This window comes from Geotrypetes seraphini, chromosome 3 (assembly GCF_902459505.1).
Source record: "Geotrypetes seraphini chromosome 3, aGeoSer1.1, whole genome shotgun sequence".
Classification (NCBI taxonomy): Eukaryota; Metazoa; Chordata; class Amphibia; order Gymnophiona; family Dermophiidae; genus Geotrypetes; species Geotrypetes seraphini.
In genome coordinates this window covers 40,541,389-40,567,488 of record NC_047086.1, presented here as the reverse complement: position 1 = coordinate 40,567,488, position 26,100 = coordinate 40,541,389, and the positions used below count along the sequence as shown (strand labels likewise).

The 26,100-nt window shown below is 39.3% G+C and overlaps 1 protein-coding gene across 4 annotated transcripts in view; it reads left to right on the top strand.

Annotated features, from left to right (window-relative positions):
- The window catches only part of DOP1A (DOP1 leucine zipper like protein A), a 284,642-nt gene that overhangs the window by 47,008 nt on the left and 211,534 nt on the right, over positions 1 to 26,100 (top strand). For all 4 annotated transcript variants that reach the window (XM_033937929.1, XM_033937930.1, XM_033937928.1 and 1 more), the window contains 5 exons: positions 8,474 to 8,655; positions 14,079 to 14,249; positions 16,917 to 17,106; positions 19,308 to 19,406; positions 25,106 to 25,205. In XM_033937929.1, coding sequence (XP_033793820.1) covers positions 8,474 to 8,655; positions 14,079 to 14,249; positions 16,917 to 17,106; positions 19,308 to 19,406; positions 25,106 to 25,205 — 742 coding nt within the window. The remainder of the gene's footprint in view (positions 1 to 8,473; positions 8,656 to 14,078; positions 14,250 to 16,916; positions 17,107 to 19,307; positions 19,407 to 25,105; positions 25,206 to 26,100) is intronic.

Genomic DNA, 26,100 nt, shown 5'->3' with positions numbered 1-26,100 from the left:
TCTCAGCACTAATATTAGAGACCTGCAACAGCAGATTTCAGCAGCCAAATAAAGTTTGGAATAAACCCTTGCCATAAATCATATTGAAATACCTCCTTAGACAGTATAGCCACAGCACAGTCTTGCAAATAGTTCAGCTTTTCCTCAGCTCCCTCATGAAGGCAAAACAAACCAGCTGAAAGAGATAAGCTAATTAGCTTCTCAGGAACGGGAGCCACGGCAGGAATTCCAAAGTTCAAAACACAAACTTAAATGTTCTATCTTTAGTTCCTTGTTCTCAAACTTGACTCTAAACCAATCCAATAGTTTAGGATTCAGGTAAGTATTATTCTTAAACTCAAAAATACTCATAAAGCCCAAACATTTATCACATTCTCCAGGCTTGGTTTGCACAGAAGGAAAAAGGGGAAAAAAAACACAAACCACTAATTGTTTCCCAGTTACTCACTTCCTTCATTCAGTGTCCATACATTCTGTCTGGCTCTCAAACATAGGGCCAGCTACTTGTACCTCCATGCTTTCCATACAATCTGGAAGTTTGAAGTGGGGAGGATTTCTTCCAAATCCTGCATGGGCCAATCTGGCACGGTTGTCTCTGCTGTTCGGCTCCACAGCTTCTCACCTGCCTTGGGCTGTGGGAGTGACTCGCCCTGGTCACTCGCTCCTCCTCCTGCTGCTTGTCTCAGCCTGCTTTTAAACAGCTCAGAGCCAATCCCCTTCAGCCTGTAGCGGGGGATGGGCTTTAGCTCTAAAGCAGCTTTTCTCTGCCTGGGTTTATCTAATGCAGCTATATTCCTTGTGGCTTCTCTAGCTGCCCTAAAGCCCGGAGGCTGCTGTTGACAGTCTGCCTGCCTCTGCTCCAGATCACTACCGCTTTGATCATAGGGGCAAGGGAGGTCAGCCTCAAGTTGAGCGCCAGAATCAATCTGATCAGCTCTTCTGCACCCGATCCTATTAGGGACTGAACTAGTGCTGGTGCTGGGTTTGTCACAGTACGAACATAAGGAAGTTCTTTTTCACCCAGAGAGTGGTAGAAAATTGGAACGCTCTTCTGGAGTCTGTCATAGGGGAGAACACCCTCCAGGGATTCAAGACAAAGTTAGAGAAGTTCATGCTGAATCAGAACGTACATAGATAGGGCTAGTCTCAGGGCGCTGGTCTTTGACCAGAGGGCCGCCGCGTGAGCGGACTGCTGGGCATGATGGACCATCGGTCTGACCCAGCAGTGGCAATTCTTATATTCTTATGGAAAAGAGACGCCTGAGGGGAGATTTGATTGAAGTTTACAAAATTCTGAATGGTGTATAAAGAGGTCTCATTCAAAAGCAAGGGTTCTAGACTTTTAAAAAACTAACTTTGTTAGGATGAGGGTTTACATCAAAGAATTATTGTCTGGATGGAAATGTCTGGAAGGAGTGGAAATGCAGTGGGCAAAACTGAAAGGAGCAATTGTAAGGGCGACAAACCTTTTTGTGAGGCAAGTAAGTAAAAATAAGAGGAAAAGAAGGCTGATCAATTTTCAGATTGTTGTGTTCGTGAAGAGCTAGCTAAAATAAAGGTAGACAAAGTGATGGGGCCGGATGGTGTACATCGGAGGGAGCTGAAGGGAAGTTCTGGTAGCTCCACTGACATAGGGGAAAACACCCTCCAGGGATTCAAGACAAAGTTAGATAAGTTCCTGCAGAAATGGAACGTACGCAGGTAGGGCTAGTCTCGGTTAGGGCGCTGGTCTTTGACCTAGGGGGCCGCTGCGGGAGCGGATTGCTGGGTACGATGGACCACTGGTCTGACCCAGCAGCGGCAATTCTTATGTTTTTATAACTAACCTTTTCAACAAGTCTCTGGAGAAAGGCAGATGTGGTCTCTCTTCACAAAAGTGGAAGTAAGGAAGAAGTAGGGGATTCGGTAAGTCTGACTTCTGTAGTGAGCAAATTAATGGAAACGCTTTTAAAACAGAGAATGATGAAGTTTCTAGAATCCTATGGATTACAGGACTGGAGGCAACATGGATTCACTAGAGGTAGGTCTTGTCAGACAAATCTGATCAGTTTCTTTGACTGGGTGACCAGAGAATTGGATAGAGGATATGCGCTAGATGTTGTGTATTTAGATTTTAGCAAAGCCTTTGACTTCCACCCAGATGTCTAATAAATAAACTGAGTGCCCTCGGGATGGGTCCCAAAGTGACAGGCTGGGTCAAGAACTGGTTGAGTGGAAGGTGAGAGAGGGTAGTGATCAATGGAGATCACTCTGAGGAAAGGGATGTTACTAGTGGTGTGCCTCAAGGTTCTGTTCTTGAGCCTGTTCTTTTTAACATAAACGATATTGCAGAAGGGTTGTCGCGTAAGATTTACCTCTTTGTTGATGATACTAAAATCTGCAATAGATTAGACAAACTGGATGGTGTGAATAATATGAAGAAAGATCTGGCGAAGCTTAAAGAATGGTCTGAAATTTGGCAGCTAAAATTTAATGTTAAGAAATGCAAGGTCATATATTTGGACTGCAGAAACCAGAGGGAACAGTACAATTTAGGGGGTGAAGAACTTATGTGTATGACAGAAGAGCGAGACTTGGGTGTTATTGTATGTGATGATCTTAAGGTGGCCAAACAGATGGAAAAGGTGACGGCAAAAGCTAGAAGGATGCTAGGTTGCATAGGGAGAAGTATAGCTAGTAGGAAAAAGGAGGTATTGATCCCTCTGTATAAGACTCTGGTGAAACCTCATTTAGAATATTGTGTACATTTCTGAAGGCCGCACCTTCAAAAAGATATAAAAAGAATGTTTCAAGTTTTATTAATTTTGATATACCAACCATCAAGTTAATATCTGGCCGGTTAACAATATATTTAAAAGAAAGAGAAGCTAAAAGAAACTAAAAAAAAAGGTATTGTGTATATACAAATAACATTACCAGACGAACTAGACAGTGAGGATAGAAGGGAAGGGAGGGTGAAGTTACATATTTGAGAAGAAAAATGGAGATAGTAGGGTTAGGATAAAACATAATGGAGAGGGACACTTTAAAGAAAGCGGTTATTATTGATAAATAGAATAAAAAAAAAAATTTTAAAAAAAGAAGAAAAAAAAAAGGAATGATGGCTCTAAGTGTTAGCGAAAGCATCACGAAATAAAAAAGTTTTTAAATCTGTCTTGAATTTGTCGAGTCGTGATTCGTCGCGGAGTAGCTGTGGCAGGGAATTCCAGAGGGTAGGGGCAGTTACTGCGAAATTTACTTTACGTGTATTGTAGAAGTCTTTGATAGAGGGGATAAAAAGAAGTTTTTGATCAGTTGATCTCAGAGTGCGTGAGGAACAGTAGGGAATGAGAAGTTTATCAAGGAATGAGGGCAGATGAGAAAGTTTTATTTTAAAGGATAGTAAGATAATTTTAAAGGTGATGCGGTGAGTAATAGGGAGCCAGTGTGCTTCTTTTAAAAGAGGGGTGATATGGTCGTATCTGCCTACTTTATGGATAAGTTTTATTGCAGTATTTTGTATTAGTTGTAAATGACGAATTTCTTTTTGAGGGAGGCCATTTAGAAGAGAGTTACAGTAATCGAGATGAGAAATTACTAATGAATGTATCAGGATAGTGATTGAGTTAGTTTCAAGGATAGAAGTTAGAGATCGGATGATGCGTAATTTATAGAAACAAGTTTTAACCACTGAACTTATGTGATCATGAAAGGTAAGATCCCTGTCAATGATTACACCTAAAAGTTTTATCTTAGTGTCCATTTGGATTGGTGTAGATTTAATAGAGATATTGTCCAATAAAAATTCTGTGGATTTGATAGGGAGTAACAAACTTCGGGATTTGTCTAGATTGAGGGAAAGCTTGTTTGTGTACAACCAATCATATATGGTGTTTAGTTTGTTATTAATGTCTTTGATGTCTGAAATGTTTAAAGTATTAATTGGGTGGAGGAGTTGTATGTCATCGGCGTATGCAAAAATAGTAAATCCGATGGATTGAGCTAATGTAAGGAGAGGAGATAAGAAAATATTAAATAGTAGTGGGGATAGGATAGAACCTTGAGGGACACCATAGGAGTGAGTTGTGGCTGCAGAGGAAGTATTGTTTATATGTACTATATTGTAACGTTCATTAAAGAAGGATGTAAACCATAAGAGAGCTGAACCTGAAATACCGCAGTCTTTAAGTCTATTGATCAGAAGAGAGTGATCGATGGTGTCAAAGGCAGCTGCTAAATCTAGGGAAATAAGAACCACAGATTTTTGATGGTCGTGATAGTATTGAATGGTAGAGATAAGGCCTAATAGCGATAGTTCTGTAGAATGGGATGAGCGGAATCCTGTTTGACAAGGATGTAGAGCATGGGTTTTTTCGATAAATTCAGAGAGTTGGGAATGAATGATTTTTTTCTGTTAATTTAGAGATCGTAGGCAGATTAGCGATGGGGCGGTAATTTTTGGGTAATGAAGTCGGTCCAGAGCAAGGCTTCTAAAGTATGTGGTCTCCATCATAAGGCATATGGGGACAGACTTAAAGATCTCAATCTGTATACTTTGGAGGAAAGGTGGGAGAGGGGAGGTATGATTCAGACGTTTATCCTTCCTTCGGGTGCTCCTGGACCTGGGCAGTGATGCCTTCCCTTGCCTTCCTGATTGCAGAAGTTGTGCTGCTGTGGAGACCAAGCTGCCTTAATGACAGATTTTAAATTACTCCCTGTTATATTTCTTTCTTTTTATTATACTTGTTTTGTTATTTATTGATCGATTGATCTGTCCAGTTTATGAAAAAATCTTAATATTTTATTTATTTATTTTTCCCTACGCTCTGATTCTCTTTTTGCTCTTATTTTCCTTCCTTTCTTTCAATTTGAACTCAAGATTATCTGCTTTTTTTTTCTCTTTATTTGTACAAAGTTCTCATTATTTAATTTAGAATGTAAACCGCTGAGGTGATGCAGTATAACAAATGATAATAACCATAAATACCTATGTAATGTAAATGTCCATGAGATGAGTTTCTATCAACTGAATGGAAACTGCAGAGTGAGAGGGCATAGGATGAAGTTAAGAGGTGATAGGCTCCGGAGTAATCTAAGGAAATACAATTTTACAGAAAGGGTGTTAGTCTCCCAGAAGAGGTGGTGGAGACAGAGACTGTGTCTGAATTCAAGAGGGCCTGGGATAGGCACATGGGATCTCTCAGAGAGAGAAAGAGATAATGGTTACTGCGGTTGGGCAGACTAGATGGGCCACTTGGTCTTTATCTGCCCACATGTTTCTATGAGGTTTACAAAGGTGTGGACAAGTGTCTGTATAAAGAAGAGGTGAATTTTGGAGATGTTATGGAGATAGAAGCAACAGGCTTTCACTATTTGTTGGATGTGCTTAGAATATGAAAGGTCGGGGTCAAGGACTGCTCCAAGTTTATGAAGTTTATGGGAACAACAACAGTATTATTTACAGAAATGGAGAGAACAGAGCGAAGGATTTGGGAGGAAAGAGGAGCGGCTCTGTCTTGGACATGTTTAATTTTAGATAGCAGTAGTACATCTAGGCAGCAATGTTACACAAACAGCAGAAAAACTTTTCTTGAATTTTTGATGAATCTTAGTTGTAGAGAGGTAGATCTGGGAATTATCAGCATATAGATGATACTGGAAACCATGGGAGGAAATCAGGGTACTGAGGGATGAGGTATAGAGAGAGAGAATAGGTACTGTCGTGTTTTGGAAAGATGCCTACTTTTGAGGTAAAATTTTCAATATCAGTATTGCATTAAACACTCCCTTGACTAGAAGAAGGTTCAAGATGGTAGGAGAATTATAGTGTGTTCTCCACAATGCTCTGCTTTTCTTTTTCTGATATAATAACTAAAGAAGAGGGGAAAGAATAAATGAAATATCTACCAACAAAACTCTCCCATCATTAAAAAGCAACCTAGATAAGGCATATTGATTTATCCATACGGTGTCAGGTCAAAAGTGCGCCGGGACAAAGGCGCGCCCAGACAATTGAGCGCAGCGCGCGCCGCCTCGCCGCTCTAAATTACTGTTTTTAGTGCAACGACGGGTGGGCGTGGGGGGGAACCCTCCCACTTTACTTAATAGACATCGCGCCGCGTTGTGGGGGGTTGTAACCCCCCACATTTTACTGAAAACTTTACTTTTTCCCTGTTTTTAGGGAAAAAGTTCAGTTTACAGTAAAATGTGGAGGGTTACAACCCCCCAAACCCCTCATAACCCTCGCGCCGCGTTGTGGGGGGTTGTAACCCCCCACATTTTACTGAAAACTTCACTTTTTCCCTGTTTTTAGGGAAAAAGTTCAGTTTACAGTAAAATGTGGAGGGTTACAACCCCCCAAACCCCTCATAACGCCGGCGTGATGTCTATTAAGGAAACTGGGGTGGTTCCCCAACAAAACCCCCCGTCGGAGCCCCTAAAAACTAATTTAGGGCGGCTCGCGCTGCGCTCAATTGTCGGCGCGTGCTTTTGTCTTTCGCACCGTTGTCTATGAACCATCCATACAGTAGTCATCATTCTCAATATTACAGTGCAGAGACAGAGCTCAAGTGAAAATTAAACAGAGGAAAAAGCCTCAAACTTAACTCCAGCAGTAAATTTTAGCAAGGCTTTATGGACAATTATTTCATACACATACTTCATAGACATAAAAAATCCTGTGAATAATTCACACTCAGCTCTGTGCAGTGTAGAAAATTACAGTGAAAATGTATTTATTGGGATTTATTAACCACCTTTATGAAGAGATTCACTCAAGGCGGTAAAAATCATTAGAAACAGAAACATAACTTACCTGCGAAGACTTCATGCCACAGACGATGGTCAGCATGTTTTAGAACTTACAAATGTATAGCTACTGTATTAATTGCAAATTATTTGATTTTTTTATATTAATGTACTGCTATTTTGTTTTGTCTACTGCAATTATATTTGCTTCACTTGTTGTAATTACAGTTGCAGTTAGTAAAAAATTATATTATGGTAATATTGATATGATTGCTGTTGCTAGATTGTGATGTCTGATGTTTTAATTATGTACATTCCCCCCTTGGATAAAGACAGGTTATAAATACATTTCAATTCATATATTTATTTTATGTATTATATGACTTTGTTTTATATATGTTAACCATCTAGAATTGTGATAGGCTGTCTATAATTTTTTTAAAAAAATAAACAATAATGTTTTGATTCCATCTTCCTTGTATTTATGGATCCCCTGGGTTTATTCTACATATTTTTTAATTCTCACCATTTTAGTCGCCACCACTGCCTCTGCTGGGAGGGAGGGTCAGGCATCCACTACTTATATCTATGAAAAAAGTATTTCCTTATGTTGCTTATAAGTCTACCAAGCTGCAACCTCAATTCATGTCTTTTTAGTTTTATCACTTCCCAGAGGCAAGAAAGCCTTCCATCATACCCAAGTATCTGATTACATCTGGAAATAATTGTTCTGACCACAAATAGGCAATTCCTTCCTGTGAAAATAGACTTTAGGTACATTCAGCTTATCAGATTGTCTAAGAAATGTAACTAGACATGTCACTGCCTTGGATATTGGAAAGACTCAGTGCAGTCGTACAGATATTGTCTGGGAGAGAGCTCTGCAGATAACGGTGATATGTGGGTAGCCAGCAACAAGCCATCTCCTTTCTTTTTCTGTATGAATGCACCAGCAGCACATGCAGGGTAAAGAAGGCAGGACGAAGAAAGATTTCACTACCACTGATCTGAAACCTGGAAAACAGCAACTTCCCAGAGTTTCTAACAGCCATTTAACAAATCCACAGCTCTTAACTAACCTGCATCTTACCCTTTTACCTAAATTGAAGAGACACTGAAGCTGCAATGCACAAACTCTCGCCCTGAGAATGCATCCACACACATCCTCTTGGCATTCAGCCCTACCCCACCTTGCCAGATTTGTTGCCAGATCAGCTGGCATTTGGGTAGTTCCAGGTGTGGGGCCAGCTGCAAGAAATGGGAAACCACCTGGTGTTGAAGTTGCATGAAGACTGTAGAATAATATGACATGGAACGCTTACACCCTTCTTCCCTGGGTGCAGTGGCGACAACTGCCTTGCCTACCCTGTACCCCACTTCCAAAGCAATTGATGCCTCCCACACACAAACCCAGGCATCAACATTTTGCACACCCTTGCTCACTACACAGCCACAAATGTTTTGTGGACCACCCATCCCCTATATGCTACTTTTTGTTTCCGGATCAGCTTTGCATGCCCAGGAAAGAGAAATGAGCCATTGTGCTACAAAATACATGTGTACTTTTCAATTTCTTTTATTTACTCTTTGAATATTTATTTATTTGAGGAAAGCTAAGAGAATATATTAAAGCTGACAATGGCTTTAGTTTTTTTTTGTTGTTTTTTTTTGCCATACCCTGCATCTGTGTTGAAAAATTGTTGAATTTCTTTTTAAGTGTTTGATTTTTCTTTAAATTATTATGTAGGTTTTACAAAACAATGCAAAATATCAAGTAGTTCCTAAAAAGCTGACCATTGGCAAAAGACTAGCGCAATGCCTTCATCCAGCATTACCTGGAGGAGTACACCGGAAAGCACTAGAAACATACGAAATCATCTTCAAGATTATTGGACCCAAGCGCTTAGCAAAAGATCTTTTTTTGTACAGGTATGACACTTTTTTATTTTTTCAAAGTGTAAAATCTAATTTATAGTTTAATTGAGGTAAATTTCCAATGATGATTTGTGAGCTACAGAAAGTTAACCTTGTCATGATCTGTCACTAAAAACATCAATAGTAACTGAAAATTGGATGGTAGCTAATATGCTGATTTTTAAAAAGAGTTCAAGTGGTGATATAGGAAATTACAGACCAGTAAGCCTGGCTTCAGTGCCAGGCAAAATAGTGGAAACTATTATAAAAAATAAACCCGTGTTTGTCTACGTGTTCTGTAATTTTAATGGGACAGCATGGGTGCAGCCAATTTGCTTGACTTTAAAAGTGTGAATAAACAAGTGGATGAAGGTGAGCCAGTTGATGTAGTGTATTTAGATTTTTAGAAAGCTTTAGACAAAGTTCTTCAAGAGAGGAAAAAAATTAGAGTCATGGGTTAGGTGGCAAAGTTCAGTTGTGGATTAAGAATTGATTATTGGACAGAAAACAGAGCGTAGAGTTAAATAGTCATTTTTCTCAATGGAGGAGAGTAAATAGTGGTGTGCCGCAGGGGTCTGTACTGGGACAGCTGCTGTTTAACTTATTTATAAATGATCTAGAAATTGGAACGGCGAGTGAGGTGATTAAATTTACAGATGGCACTAAACTGTTCAAAGTTGTTAAAACTCATGTGGATTGTTAAAAACTGCAGGAAGATCTTAGGAAATTGGAAGACTGGGTGTCCAAGTGGCAGATGAAATTTAATATGGACAAATACAAAGTGATGCACATTGGGAAGAATAACCCAAATCACAGTTACTAGATGCTAGGGTCCACCTTGAGGGTTAGCACCCAAGAAAAAGATCTGGTGTCATTGTAGCTAATACGATGAAACCTGCACAATGCGTGGTGGTGGCAGTCAAAAAAGAAAAAAGATGCTAGGAATTATTTTTTAAAAAGGGATGGTTAACAAGACTTAGAATGTTATAATGCCTCTATCGCTCCTTGGTGTGACCTCACCTGGAGTATTGCATTCAATTCTGGTCTCCTTATCTCAGGAAAGATATAGCAGTACTAGAAAAGGTTCAAAGAAGAGCGACCAAGATGATAAAGGGGATGGAACTCCTCTCGTATGGGAGGTTAGGGCTCTTCAGTGTGGAAAAGAGACAGCTGAGGGGGAGACATGACTGAAGTCTACAAAATCTTGAGTGGAATAGAACGGGTTCAAGTGGGTTCATTCTGTCAAAAATTACAAAGACCGGACACTCAATGAAGTTACAGGGAAATACTTTTAAAACCAATAGGAGGAAATATTTTTTCACTCAAAGAATAGTTAAGCTCTGGAATGCATTGCCAGAGGTTGTGGTAAGAGTGGATAGCATAGCTGGTTTTAAGAAAGGTTTGGACAATTTCTCTACTTATAAAACAAATGATGTAAATTAAAGAACTAAAGGCCGGTACTGGACAGACTTACACGGTCTGTGTCCCATGTGTGGTGATTTGGTGTGGGATGGGCTGAGAAGAGCATCAATAGGAATTCCACTAACTTGGAACATGGAGATGTTGCTGGCCAGTCTTGTGGAAGATAGCCTGCGGGCGAGATGGTTGCAGAGGCTGGAGAGAGCTTGGACGGCAACTTCTGCATTTGGAGCTTAGGACAATGCCAGGTGGACTTTGCAGTCTCTTTTCCAGGCGTAACAAACGAGAGACAATTTAATCATTAATTTTTGATGGATCTAACTAGTAGGCAGACTGGATGGACTGTTCAGGTCTTTTATCTGCCGTCATTTGCTATGTTACTATGAGATGAGAACAGACATGGGGGAAGCCACTGCTTACCCTGGATCGGTAGCAAGGAATTTTGCTTGAGCTTTTGCCAGGTACTAGTGACCTGGATTGGCTACCATGAGGATGGGCTGCTAGGCTAGATGGACCATTGTCTATCATAAGATAGACCAAGTAAGTCTATTCTTATGAATGAGCATTCCGAGAAAATAAGATCATTAGAGGAAGTAAATGCTTCACTAGTGAAAGGTAACAATTTACTGGAAGTTAAATTAGAGAAAATGGAAAACTAGATGAGGGCTGATTATGCTTTCTGAATTTTCCTTATGATATGTTTTCTTCATGCTAGATGTTAAAACAGTATGGTCGAGATTCTATCTCTTGATGCCTCATCCCTCCTGATTATAGCTAAAGATTTTTATATTCTTTCTGTTAAAAATATTTCTGGAGGATGGATTGAAGAGGCTCTGGAGGTAGATCTGACCACAATGTTGGAAATATCTATTCAAGAAACTACTCTGAGAGCAACCTTTAATGGTTACTTTTGGAAGAGGTGAGGATAGAAATAAGGTATTAATAAATTTCTTCAGGAAGAGGTCAGCCCATTTTCATGGTTCACCAATTTAATGTTTTTCCTGATGTAGCCTGTAGGACCCAGATGATCTATTGGGATTTTCTTAAACTAAGGCCTCTTTGTCCCTAGGCATTACCACCTTGAAGTTTCCTAGACTGTCAGGTAAGTTTTCAGGGGAAGGATTATACTTTTCTTGATCCTTTATTACTAGAGAAGCTAATACTTTATCAAGAAGCCAAGGGGGTTAATTTATTATCACCTTGGAATTGAATTGGTTGGAAGAGAGGCAATATCCTTTGGGGACAGGATTAATGTTGGATATTTGTTCTGGATTTCTTTTGTTTTATTACACAGGTCAACAACAAAAAAATTCTTAGTGCCTTAGGTTTTTGACCTGTTCCTGGGGTTATTTGGGGCACTGATTCAGAAAATTGCATTGGATAGACCGCATCATCTCTAGTTTCTTAGATATGGTTATGGGATGGTAGATATGCCTTTGGGATAGTAGAGCCAAACATGAATATTGGGCAAAAAAAGATTGGCCACCAAGGGAATATATGGTGATTGAAGGACAAAATGTAATCAATGAACCTTTGGTAGCACGAGATACTGCCACCTCTACATATAAAGCTAGGCCTGAAGAAACAGTTTGTAAAGTCTTTGAATAAAGATGGTTCATGCATTGAATACATAGCACATATGTTACCTGGACTTACCATGGAAAAACGGAAGGCAGAAATTTTCGATGGTCCATAGATCAGACAACTTATAAATGACCCACATTTCATAGCATCAATGAATGAAATCGAATCATGTATCTGATCTTCATTTGTTCTTGTGAAAAACACTCTTGGAAGACTACACACAATTAGTAGAGGATATGCTCTTTCATGTCAACAGGCTTACCTGTAGCATGAGTGTTAAAGTCCATTATCTGCACAGTTACTTAGATTGTTTTCCAGAGAACCTTGGTGACTTAAGTGAAGATGAAAGATTTCACCAAGACATTTAAACAATGGAAACCAGATACCAAGGAAGATGGGATGCACACATGATGGCAGACTATTGCAGATCCCATTCTCGGAAGTCTTACAAAAGGAGCTTCTTGTGTGTTAAATAAGGCAAGTTTGTATGATAAACTTGTGCTTTTAGTATGAAATAAGTAGATTTTCATGTTGTATGCCTTTCTTTTAATTTTTAATATGTTTCCTTCATGCTTAAAAGATATTAATTTAAACACTACATTAAAATATCCTGATTTTTTAATGTGCGGGCAGAGTGAAGAGTGGTATATGGTACATGTTCTGTATCTCAAAAACTAGAGCTGATAGGAGAAAACTGGTGCCATTTTTGGAATCATAGGTCAAATATACCCAGAAACAGGTCTAACATTTGAGGCACCAAAATGAGTGTTGGCCAGGGTTATCGATAGAGTGTTGGAAGCTACTCTCTTCTTTCCTTTTTCCTTATTGCTACAGATTTGGAAGGAAGTAATTTCTTATCCATGGCCCCCTTTTATCAAGCTGTGTTAGGTTTTTTTTTAATCGCAGGCGCTGTGAAAAAACCTCCGATGTTCATAGAAATCCTATGAGCATCAGAGCTTTTACCACAGTGGCCCGCAATAATAAAACCTAACACAACTTGATAAAAGGGGAGGGGGGGTCTGTGTGTTTAAGTATATTTAGTTCTGGATATCATCCAACTTATGTTTTGATTGCATTTTGTAGATTATTAAAAATGAAATAAAAAATAAAAATATGCTTATCATCTATAAATAGTTGGATGGTTGCGAATAGGCTTAAGTTGAACATGGAATTTGTAATGGGAGAAATTAGGATATTTATTAGTCAGGGACTTGAGTATTATGAATTATAATAGACTCATTGTCTTTTAAAGCCCATGTAAAGTCATTGATGAAAAAAATATATTTTTTTAAAATTAAGGTTATTAAGAAGGTTGAAGGGACTTCTTTCAGAGAAATATTTTATAACAATTTTTGCATTATTTTCACCTTTTTTTGATTACTGTAACTCAAATTTGTTGGGTTTACCAAATTACATGTTGCAGCTGTTACAAATACAATCTGTTCTCATTACTCGCAGTAGTATGGTTCCCGAAAATGTTTGCAAACAACAAAATGCCGAGTCTATGGGAAAACAGAGGTTAGGTTCCACAAGTACACATTGTGCCTCAAAACTGTGGAAAGTGAACAATGGATCCTGCTTATTGGGAAAATAAGGTTAAGTTCCTGAATGGGAAACTTAGGGGCCATATCATGAAGCAAATGCCTGACTTTGAGGTGAAAGTAAAAGCAAAGAGAGCTGTTTTTTAAGAGCCAGTCTGCGCATATGTGAACACAGTGGCGCAAATGGGGAGTATTAATAGCAATTAATGCAACCAGAGATATGCAAAATCATGTATTGAGAACACATGAATGAGAACAGACTAGCACAAAATGCTGTGGCTAGAATGATTAGTAATGCAATAAGGTTAGATCATATAACACTGCTCCTCATGAGACTACATTGATTGCCTGTCCAATGGAGGATCCAGTTTAAGATTTTGACCTTTATTTATAAGGCATTAAACAATAGACATTGTTCTCTGTTCTCAGAATTTATTGTCCTCAATGTCCCTTAAGATCTAAGGAGTGTTTTTTACAGGATGTTCCCTCTTTTAAGCATATTCAATTGGAAGACAACAGGTCTAGGATGTTTTATGTAGTGGGAGCTCATTTATGGAATAGACTTCCTGAAAAGTTGTGACACGCTGAAAATTATCTCCAGTTTCAAATACTTTTAAAAGCTTTTCTGTATCAGAAAGCCTTTAATTTGGAGAAATAATTGCAATGTAACTATCAAAGGACTAATATATTGGGCATGAACCTAGTTAGAGATGTACCAATGATATAAGTTGTGCTGTGATTTATATTTATTACTGTAATTTTATTGTGAATGTTTTAATTGTTGCCTACCTAGAATGCAAGTTACAAACTGTATAAATAAATAACAAATTTCTACATCTGTCCACAAGTTGTTTCTAGGGGTTACCATTTCAAAACCTCTCCTTTTTCTTTTAGTTCTGGCCTTTTCCCCCTGCTTACCAATGCTGCTATGTCTGTGAAGCCAGCATTACTTAGCTTGTATGAGACATATTATCTGCCACTGGGCAAAACTTTAAAGCCGGGTCTGCAAGGATTGCTGACAGGAATTCTTCCTGGCTTAGAGGAAGGATCCGAGTACTATGATAGGTAAGAAAATTATGTATTACTGGAAAGAAGGTTGTTTGCTGGAGTTCTGCTTCACACCCACAAGAATGATGGGCCTTCCCCTCCCCGGTGTATCATGTGATGCATGGGGAGGGGCCTTGGGCGTCTGAGTCAGTCAGGCCTTAGACATTTCCCTCTGTATCCAGGATACTGAGGGAGGAGCCTAAAGCCCTGATTGGCCAATTGACTTGACCACTTTGCATGGGGTTTTAGCTAATTTGCAAGGCCAGATCAGAATATGGGCAGTCGAGGGGAAACCACGCGGTGGGCTGTTTTATGAATCGGGTTGGTAAAAGCGATCGTTGCTAAAGCTGTGAAAACAGGTTTAGCGACGATCGCTGACTTTAATGCGGTATACAAACCAAACCTAAGGATTAGATTAGATTAGATTAATGCATCTAGCCCAAAGTTCCATGACTGCTTTAGAAATATCTCATACAAGTATGTTATCCAAGAATGATACCTAATATTTTAAGCTCATTACTTATGTAGTGTGCTAGTTTAGTGCTTGTGGGCAGACTGGGTGGGCCGTGGCCCTTTTCTGCCGTCAGTGTCTATGTTTCTGTTTCTACCTTTGCCAAATCTGACAGATTCTAGTCATTTCTTTGGTGGATGACTTTTCCTAACTTGAGTGCTTTATTTTTTATCTACCGTAATTTTTGCTCCATAAGATGTACTTTTTCCACCCCCAAAAAGGGGGTGGAAAAGTGGATGCATCTTATGGAGTGAATACACCTCCCCCCGGTACCTTTTTAAAGTTGCAATGGTCCAGCGTGCTCTCATCGAGAACTGACCTCAGCCAATCACTGAGCGGCGTGGGACCAGGCAAGAAGCAAAAAGATCACACTCCTGCATCGCACTGCTCTGCTACCAAAGCCAGCCATCCATAGGACAGCGCACTGGACCACCGCAACTTTAAAAAGGTACTGGGGAGGCTGCAGGCGGGCTCCTTCAGCTGCGGATGGCTGTGGGCTGCGGGCGGCTTCGGGCTGTGGACAGGCTCCTTCGGCTGTGGGTGACTGTGGGCTGCTTCGGGCTTCCCAGCACCAGATGCACCTCCCCTGTAGAGGAGGAAGTTTTTTCCTTGGTTTTTCCTCCTCTACAGGGGGGGGGGTGTCTTAGGAATGGGCGCGTCTTATAGAACGAAAAATACAATACTTTTATCCTTTTTTGGGGGGTAGGGGTTGGAGAGGGGCCTATATACTAATATTAGTGTTATATCTATCATACTGTATTTAGTGCCTCTTTCATATTTTTGCACATATTCGCTTAAAGCTAAATTCTATATATGATGTCTAAAAAATTGGCAGTGAAAAAAAATCCGCTCAGTGCTATTCTGTAATTGGCACTTCAAGGGTCCCTTTTATAAAGCATGGAACTAATTAATTCCCCAATGGTAAATGCATTAAAGCCCATTCCATTCCTGTGGACTTCGGTGCATTTACCACTGGAAAATCACTACCACAGCTTTGTAAAAGGGACCCAAAGTTAGAATAGTGGTTTATGCCCAGGACCCAAGCATAACTTTAGGCATGGTCATTTGTACCAACTGAAATGCAGTGTAAATCCTTATGTATAAATTAGGCACAGATTCCCCTTATTCTCTAACAATGTTTGTAAATTGAAAGAACTCTTGTGATCCTTCCATTTCCTTGCCCCCTTTCTGACTTGTGCATAAAATTTAAGTGTGAATCCTGTGCCTAAATTTATGTATGTATATTTTATGTTTAAATGATTTTTATTATTCCAGCAGTAAGAAGCAAATACAAACCGTAGTACCAGTCAGGAATTAACATTTTCAACAATATAATCAGTTCCCCTCCGATCCCCCCCCTCCCCTCCCCAAGAATCCATGGCCAGTCCAACAGCTGAGAGTGGGAATAAAATCTTAAAGATTCAAAAGTCTACTGCGAGCACGCGGTGCGAGGTCCTGCCAGAAGTGCTCCCACACCTGACAAAATTTGCCACCCGGGCCAAGAGTCAAGTCTCCCACCATTAATTAAAGCTAATTAGCATCAATTATTCACTAATATCCAATCTGATGCTAATTGGCTCATTAAATCAAATTGCACAAGCAAATTTACACACACATTTTTTAGCGCCTTTTATAGAATTTGGGGATTAATGTGCTTTTGATAATGTAACATACATTATTAGCACACTCTTAGTACATAGACCTCAGAAATCAGGACCTGCAGCTATAAGCTGATAGCAGGCTTTCTGGGCCTGTGAGTTTCAGCACAGTTCAGTTGAGTTCCCTTAAATCAGGGAAAAGGATTGGGACTTGTTTACCGCCTTTTTGTGGTTACGCAACCATACTCAGAGCGGTTTATATATATACACAGGTACTTACTTTGTACCTGGGGCAATGGAGGATTAAGTGACTGGCTCAGGGTCACAAAGAGCAGTGCTGGGATTCGATTCCACAACTTGTGGGTGCAGAGACAGCAGCTCTACCACTAGGCCAATCCTCACCTGAGAAACTGAGAAAACAGGCAGGCATTATAAGCATTTGATACTTTTTTCCCCAAAAGGGAATTGTTGGGTACTGTTCTCAATGACTTTTAAGATGGGAAATAACTGCACCTTCCAGTTTACAGATGATTTCTGAAGAGACTCTGTCACCTTGCTGTTGTATTTTTGCTTCAGAACAAACACGTTGTTGGAGAAGGTGGCTGCAGCAGTAGAGCAGTCTGCCTTCTACAGTGCCCTCTGGGGTAGTCTCCTGACCAGTCCCGCTGTTCGCTTGCCTGGAATCACGTATGTGCTGTCCCATCTGAACAGAAAACTGTCCATGGAAGATCAGCTCTATATCATTGGCAGTGACATCGAATTGATGGTAATATTCTCAAGCTGTTATTCTGAAACTTTCTTATAGCTGTATCATTTTAGATACGTTAGTGATGGTGTCGGACTCTAAAGCCATTACAGAAAAGCAAGGTTTTAAGGATCATTGCTCTCTGTGGATGTCCCTCAGTAGACCGAGGTATGGTTTTTGCTTGCCCACTCTGCTTCAGTTGTTGCTGTCTGTCTTGGAGTATTTTTTTTACACGCCTGACTCGGTAGGCCATCGTGGTGGGTTTCTGCTTTTCCTTTCCTGAAGCTTTTAACCCCTTTCTCAGCTCCACTCATTTTCTTTGTTTGAGATCCATCCATCCACCACTTCATCCTCTGTCTCTCTGGGTAACTGTCATCTATTAACTCCTTGATAAGTTTTTCTCCTTCTTCCTCACCAGCTTTGACTTCTACCTTTTTTTCCCCTCCATGACCCATCTTTCTTTCTTTCTTTTTGCTTGTGGTCTTTAACTTCCCTATTAATGTCTTTCTAATTCTCTTGCCTCAGAATTATTATCACCACCACTTCAGCATGGTGCTTTCTTGATCTAGTAGTTCTTTCTTCCAGCTGCTCTTTGTTGCTTTTCCTCATTTCATTTTTTTTTTCATCCTTAAAGCCAACACATCTCTAAGGTTCATTTTTTACATTTTTCTGCATGTTCTGCGCAGTATTTCAAGTGAAGATCTTACTCTCATGTATACTTCATATATTTTAAATTCATGTTTACCTTCTCTGTCTGCTTTTTAACTTGCTGAACAACCATACTGTATCCATTGACAGACACCTTTCTTCACCAGACTTGCCTTCGTCTCAGGTTACCCCATCCCTTCCTTATTGTCTCTGGCCAATGTCTGATTTCTTCTGTAACTAGGTTCATAAGCACAAAATTCAGCTTTTGTGTGTTCTCCATCAACCTTCCACCACCCTTTCTTCCTATTTTGGAATCACAGAAGCAGAAACTGACAATTTTTCTCCTCCACAACTCACAAATTTTTACTCTGGTCCCAGTGATTCTGCCCTATCTGTGTTCTATTACGTTCTATTGCAACCTTCGTTAGCATTTCACAGATCAGTCCAGAACTTGTGGATTATATCAATCGACCAGCGAATGGAGACAGAAAAAGATAGTAGTTCTTTGAAATTTGCTCCCTAAGGGGTATCATTCAACCACAGAACACTCAATATTTTTCTGTCTCCTGTGAATGGTGACTGTAAACCAGTGGTCTCAAACTTGCGGCCCGGGGTGACCACATGCGGCCCTCCAGGTACTATTTTGAGGCCCTCCGTATGTTTATCATAATCACAAAAGTAAAATAAAACAGTTTCTTGATCATATGTCTCTTTAGCTATAAATGACAATATTATTATTAAGACTTAACCAAAAGGAAAGATTTATAAACTATAAAGAGTTTTACCTCATGCAAAATTGTCGTTTCTTTAATAAGACAACTATTTTTTCTGAGGCCCTCCAAGTACCTACAAATCCAAAATGTGGCCCTGCAAAGGGTTTGAGTTTGAGACCACTGCTGTAAACCATACAGCTCCTAAGCTTAAAATAGTTTTTCTCTAGTTTTGTTGAATTCATTTCTCTTCCTGTTGAATAAAAGTAGGGAATTTGAAAGGAGCTTTATAGGGCATGCTTGGAAGTCTAAGCTCTCTTTCACTTTCCCTCTCTGCCCCAGGAAGGGTTCTTTGGGTTGAGGAGTCTCTAGCCTGCTAATATGAGGCTTGCTCCTAGTTTTGTTTGAACACCAGTTGAGTATGGGGAATTACTCGAGCTTAGATGGCAGTACTCAGTGGTGCTGAGTTCTGTCCCTCCTCCCCCAGCATCACTGGAAAGCAGCAGACCAGCTTCACTCTCTTAACAGCAAATAAATTCTGTGTTTACTGTTTTCTGCTGTTTAAGACCCAAAAGCTCTGTGAAATTAATGTTTCTTCAGGCTGCTTTGTTTCTCTTTCACTTTCTTTCAGTTAAGTATTTTCCTACAATGATTTGCTCAATTCATCATCCTTAATTTTAAAATGGATGCATCTCAATCCAGGTTCAGCCCACATCTATTCATGATCTCTTGGAAACCAACAAGTGGCAATTTGATACACATTTATATATAGTGTGGGTGCATAGATATGGATATACTTTCCTTATAGTTGATATCCTGAAGAAGTATGGCATATGGTGACTTGGAATATATGCTTTATTTCAGGTAGAAGCAGTCAGCATGTCGGTACAAGATTCTAGTGTGTTGGTGCAGCGGAGCACATTGGACCTTATACTCTTCTGTTTTCCATTCCACATGAGCCAGGTCGGATGTTCCTCTTAAATGCATGCGGTCTCTCTGAGCAGACACATGACATTTCTTCAGGGTCTTTCTTTTTATTGCTTTCTACTGAAGTACATTTTATATAGAACATGACTTTATTTACACCTTTAATTTATTCTAGTTTGTGCTATTCCTACAGAGCTAAACATTGATGTTGCTCTGGCTGCCAGAAACAAGTTTTGAAAGTCAAGGAGTGCTTCTCTGCTGTACTGTATGTTTGCAAACAAACATGGCTAACACACTTTCTAGGCTGAGTTCCAATACTTTTTATTAAGTTTCAACAAATAACAAACAAACAAAACAACCAATCAACACAATAATGGTCAAATACGAATATTAAGATTACAGCACAATCTATCTTGCTATGTATTTATCCAATAATCTCTACTTATTGTACCACTGCCCTACAACCCCAGGTTTTTTCTCCACTGCCCCTTGTACCTCTGGCAATAAGCAAACAAATTTCCACCAGTAGTAATAGCTCGAGTACTTTTCCAGGAGTTCAAAACAAATTTAACCACCAAGATAATAAGAAAATCAAATAATTTGGCTTGCTTTGTGGGAGATGGGTAATCAAGCCACATGGCTTGCAAATCAAAATCTTGTACATTAGAGGCTCAGTTAAATTCAAGGTATCTGTACAAATAATCCAAACTCCCCTCCAGCATCCCTGACGTGATGGACACTGAACTAGCATATGTGCCAAAGTACCAATATTCCTGACAGTGTCAGCATCTATTGTCCTTTGAAGATGTAAACTATAAAACTTTTTAGATGTCCAATTGATCTTATGTTTATTTGATATCTTTCTATAGCTAAAGGTCAAAGCGGCTTATAAATCACATTAAAACAGAAAGGAAAGCTATTAAATAAAAGGAAAGACGACAATACATAACAAAGGAAATCAGTCTAACACAAAAATTAAAAAACACTGAATCAAAGTTTGCTGAGCCTCCACTGCCCATGCCCACACTGAGCACCACCAAAATTTAAGACACTGAAATATTAAAAGCTAATTGAAAAGTTGAATATTCAAATGATTAGACACCTTTATATGTTTAAAATTGTATCATAAGAAGGGGTATAATACATAAAATGTGAAAATTTTGGTTGATATAGGGATGGGGGGGAAATTTCACAACTTTTAAGATTTATGGATAAGATTGTACAAGTGATTCTGTATATTATATTTTATAATAATGCATACTTGTTGTTTGAACTGAAAATGAATAAAGATGTTAAAAAAAAAAAAAAAAGCTAATTGAAAAAAATAAGCCTTCAGAAGTGATTTAAATTTCAAAAATGACAAACCTGCATGTAAATGTGGATGGAGGTTATTCCAGAGGGAAGGGGCCACAAAGAAGTAGGCAACCAACTGAGTAGAATCATACTTTGCAGTTTTTGGAGATAGAAGAACCAAGCCTGTAGAAGAGTATGAATTGCTGAAAAATGAAGAATGGAGCTGATTGAATGAATGCGACAAAGCCTTTCTTCAGACCTTGAGAAATTTGGCTTTCAAAGGATAACAAAACGAATTACTGGTTTTAATTTCTAGAAGATCAAGCTGTATAGATGGAGTAGGAAGCATACAGTTATCCAACAAGCAATGGGTTTTAAAGGATTTATAACGAATCCATAAGATGACAACCAACTGGCAACAGCATTTAAACAAGCCTCCATGGGTGCTAAGTCTAATTTTCTTGGTTGAGGTGGAAGAGGGAAGATTAACAAAATATCAGCATAAATGATTTAATATTGTGATCTTGGATCAGAGTTGCTAAAGGCCTGAGAAAGATATTGAACAGAAGAAAAGATAATACGAAATCTTGAGGGACACCGCATTTAAGTAGAACAACAAATTGCATAGAAAGAAAGAAAACCAATGGAAGAAATACCTATTGACTTCAATCAAGAAAGAAGTAAAATATGATCAATAAGATCAAATGCATCCGAAAGATCAAGTGACACCAAAAGAACAATATTACCTGCATCTGGAGAAAAATGTAATTCACTATTCAATGCTTTTACAGTGGTCTCCCTACTGTGATATGTACAGAAGCCAGTTTGATGTGGGTGTAATTTTAACAATTTATCAATGAAATCGGAAGTTTGTTGGAATACCACATGTTTGGTAATCTTAGACAGAATACATTGATTAGAAATTGGCCGATAATTCTCAGACAGCAGTGTTCTTTAAAATATAGGGTGAGCTTTGCTATCTTCCAAATTAAGGGAACTAAGCCTGATGTAAGGCTAAGATTAACCAAGTGAAGAAGAATAGAAATTAGTCCATGTCTAGTCTAGTCTAATCTAATTTGGGATTTCTGAGTTGCACTATGTTTATGTTTGTTAAAAACTTTATATACCGCGTATATAACCAAAAAAGGATCCAAGTGGTTTACAGTATATAATTCAAAACAATTTTGAAAAGAACTCAATTCAAAATAAAAAAGGAAAGAAGAAAGAGGTGACTTACAATTTGAAATTATGGTTATACAAATTGGTACATTACAAACAAAATAGCAGAAGATAAGTTCTATAGAGAGATAAGATCTCCTTGATTTGAAGCAGTTCTACTATCAGAGTCTGCAAAGTATTATCCAACTCTTTGTTGGTTCCTTGTTTCTGAGAGGATGGCTGCTCATGTTTGGAACACTTTGTTCCCTGCTGTGAGTCCACTGCATAGTCCAGCCTTTTCAGTTTCATACTCTCCATCAAGTCCAACAAATATAGCACCAAAAGTAAAAACATCCACTCCAGAGTCTGTACAGTAGGTGTTCAATCTGTACCTGTGAATCGGGTCTTGAAAAAAGCCACACATTTCTTTTCTGCTCCTCCTACTTAGCAGAGGAACAGAGCCCCTACAGTTTTTTCTCTTTCTGCAAGCAAACTGTGCAGAAGAGTTTCTGATCTGCTCTGCTTATTTTAGTCTTTTTTTTTTCATTGTAAAATCACTCTTTCCAGTGGCTTCAGTGCCTTGAGACCCTTTATTCAGCGTTTCTCTGCCTGGGAAATGTAGCAGCTTCACAGGGCAAGCTTCAGGTGGACCTGTGGAGCCAGCCTACTCAAGATCCATCCCTCTGGAAGCAAGCTTGCCTTCTGACATTGTCAGAGGTCTAAGAGCAGTCTATATTCTCCCTGAGTAAGAGCCCCCAGTCAAGTATTGAGGTTCTGAGAGGTGGAGGTTTTGGTTGGGGTCCTTCCGACTGGCAACCTGAAGATCCCAAAGATTGGACTGTTTGGAGAAAAACTGAGGCAGAAATTCCTTTCCTTTCACTTCAGCTGCAGAGACAGAGCTGACAGGCAAGCAAAATTGTAGGGAGGGTCTAAAAACATTGTTTTTAGCAGTTTCTGGGGGTAGGGTTCAGGTCTCCCACCTCCAAAACCCCTATTTCAGGATTTTTAATTTTTCTTTAAAGGGCCTTTTTTGGTGTAAATTTACTGGTGGTGGCTATCTTGGATTTTAATCAATCTTGTTTTCAACTTCTTTTTTCTGACTCGATTTTGCAAAAAATCATCAAGGATGGACTCCTCAGCTTGGTTACATCACCTACTGTATAGACTCCAGAGTGGATGTAACAGAATGAAAGATTAGGTTCTTACTTTTGATAAACTTCATTCGGTAAATCCATGGAGGAGTCTATACAGCCTGCCCTCTCTGTCTATTCTGATTTTTTTCTATATCTCCTGCATTTTCTGCCTCAATTGTTTCTTATTTCAGGCTGAAGTTTCTTCCAACCAGCAGAAAGGCCCTGCATTAGTGAGTACTTGTTTTTGGAGTATTGTGTTCAATTTTGGAGACTGTATCTGGCGAAGGACATAAAGACTTGAAGTGGTCCAGAGGAAGGTGATGAAAATGGTAGGAGGTTTGCGCCAGAAAACTTATGAGGAGGACTGGAAGCCCTGAATATGTATACCCTAGAAGAAAGGAGGGATAGGGGAGATATGATTCAGATGTTCAAATACTTGAAAGGTATCAATGTAGAACAAAATCTATTCTGGAGAAAGGGCATAATTTGCCCTTTGTAGATTTGTAGATTCAAGATTTGTAGATTCAAGAGTAATGTTAGGAAATTCTTCTTTACGGAGAGGGTGGTTGATCTGTGGAATGCGCTCCCAAGGGAGGTGGTGGAGAAAAAAATGGTGATGGAGTTCAAACGAGTGTGGTATGAACACAGAGGATCTCTAATCAGAAAATAATGGGTATATATTGAAGGAACTAGGGTTGGCACTGGGCAGTCTACTATGGTATGTGTCCCATATGTGGACATTCAGTTGAGGACGGGCTGGGGAGGGCTTTGATGGCTGAAATGGTTAAGATGGGCTGGAGTGAGCTTTGATGGAAACTCGAGTAGATAGAACCTAAGCACACTACCGAGCAGGGCTCTGGGTCTCTGGCCCAGAAATATCTAAGAAAAAGGACAATTTTAATTAAATGACTGATTTTTATGGAGCATGTAGGGTTGGGCAGACTGGATGGACTATTCGGGTCTTTATCTGCCGTCATTTACTATGATACTATGTTGATTCATATTGCTGCCATGTTCATGCCTGTTTTTCTCATGTTTCCTGTTTATTAATGTTTTCTTACATATTGCAGAGTAGAACAGAATGATGATATGTTTGCGAGGAAGTTCCCCATGCCCCCTTCTATATGTGCTTTTTTCCAGAATTATTTGTTTTCTTTTGAACTCAACTGTAGGGGGTTCTGTGTTCTTCTGCTAAGTAGGAGGAGCAGAAAACAATGTGTGGCTTTCTGCAAGACCCAGTTCTCAGGTGCAGATTGACCACCTACTATACAGACTCCTTTGTGGATTTACAGAATGAAGATCTTTCATTTGTACATAAGAGCCATCTTAAGATTAAGCATCCCAAAACTGAAACAATCTTTGCAAAATATATGTTAAGCTGTAAAATGAATTTGTGCTGCTCTTGGGTTTTTGGTTGGGGTTTTTTTTTTTTTTTTTTTCTTTACTGTGTTTGTTCATATTGTACACCACATAGTTGTAGGCAGGTTATAAATGTGAAAAAATAATTTAAGAAAGTTCCCCTGAATTTGATGCTGGAGGATCAAATTGTCACCTAGGAAGACAGAACTCCAGACTTATGCAGCCATCTTGGAACTTGCTTAACAACAACTACCCTCCCTCCCCCCAAACAAACCTCTAGGCTGGTATTATGTTTTTGTTTTTTGGTGGGTGCTAACATCAGGCAACATTGTTGGAAAATTAAATTTGGAATGTTTCATTTTATAATGCAGGGATTCCCAGCAAGTTCACACAGAGAGACCTTTGGTCAGCGATTATTTTTGAACTATACAGGCTTATGTTTATTTCTTTTTGCGGTTTAATTTGATACCTTACAAATTAGGGACTCCTGATGAAGGTGTGTTAACCGAAACACAGACCGTGTCGGATCCCCTGGTTTGTAAAAAGGTGGTGACATTAACTGCAATAAATAACTGTTGTAATGAACATAGCCTGCATCTTGTACGCTCATCTGCAGTTTCTTTTTGTTTTGGTTTGTGCTGCTTTTGTTTCACTGCAGACTGTGTTGGATTGTCTTTTTTGTTTTTCATTTAGAGTAATTTTAGTAACATGAGACTATCATGCAAATGCCTAGTTTTTTTGAGTAAAGTAACATGCGTCTGGAATATTCTGAAATCTGTTTCCTTTCCTCAGGCCACACGTCCTGATATGATTAGAATTTTGTCTGCAGCATTGCATGTGGTATTGCGTAGGGATATGTCACTGAACCGGAGACTTTATGCATGGCTGTTAGGTAAGTTTGCAAACCATTTCATAAGCCTCAATTTTGTGATTGGTAGAGAAGCAGATAAATTTGGTTGCAGTACTCAGTCATCAAACAGGAGTGTTGCTTTCTGCTATAAAAACAACAAAAACTGTGTGTATAACAAAAACTATGCAGAAGGCTCCACTTCAGCTGTAAAGGAGGAAGAGACCTCAGCAGTCTGTGGCACATGAAACAATTCAGTCAGCATACTGCAAAGGTATCTTGTCAGGGATCAGCACTGCAAAGTGTCCCAATTTATTTTAATTAATCATGTGGCTATAAGAAAGGAGGGTATTTTTTGTTGTTGTTTTTGAAAATTTGAATGTTAGTGTCTCCTCAAGAAATAAATAACATAGTAGATGATGGCAGACAAAGACCCAAATGGTCCATCCAGTCTGCCCAACCCTGATTCAATTTAAATTTTTTTAATTTTTTCTTCTTAGCTATTTCTGGGCAAGAATCCAAAGCTCTACCCGATACTGTGCTTGGATTCCAACTGCCAAAATCTCCGTCAAAACCTACTCCAGCCCATCTACACCCTCCCAGCCATTGAAGCTCTCCCCAGCCCATCCTCCCCCAAACGGCCATATACAGACACGGTCCATGCAAGTCTGCCCAGTACTGGCCTTAGTTCAATATTTAAATAAAATCATAGAAAATGACAGCAGATAGAGACTGTCCAGTCTGTCCATCCATACCAGTTGCTAAGTGTTACTATCCATTCTTCTCCGTAGATCTTCTGAGCATGTCATGTGCTATCTTGAATTCATTGCCACTAATCTACTGGGAGGCTGTTCCACACATCCATTGGAAGGGCAGTGGGTGCATGAAATGGCCTTCCAGTGGAAGTGATGGAGTCACACTGTATCTGTATTTAAGAAGG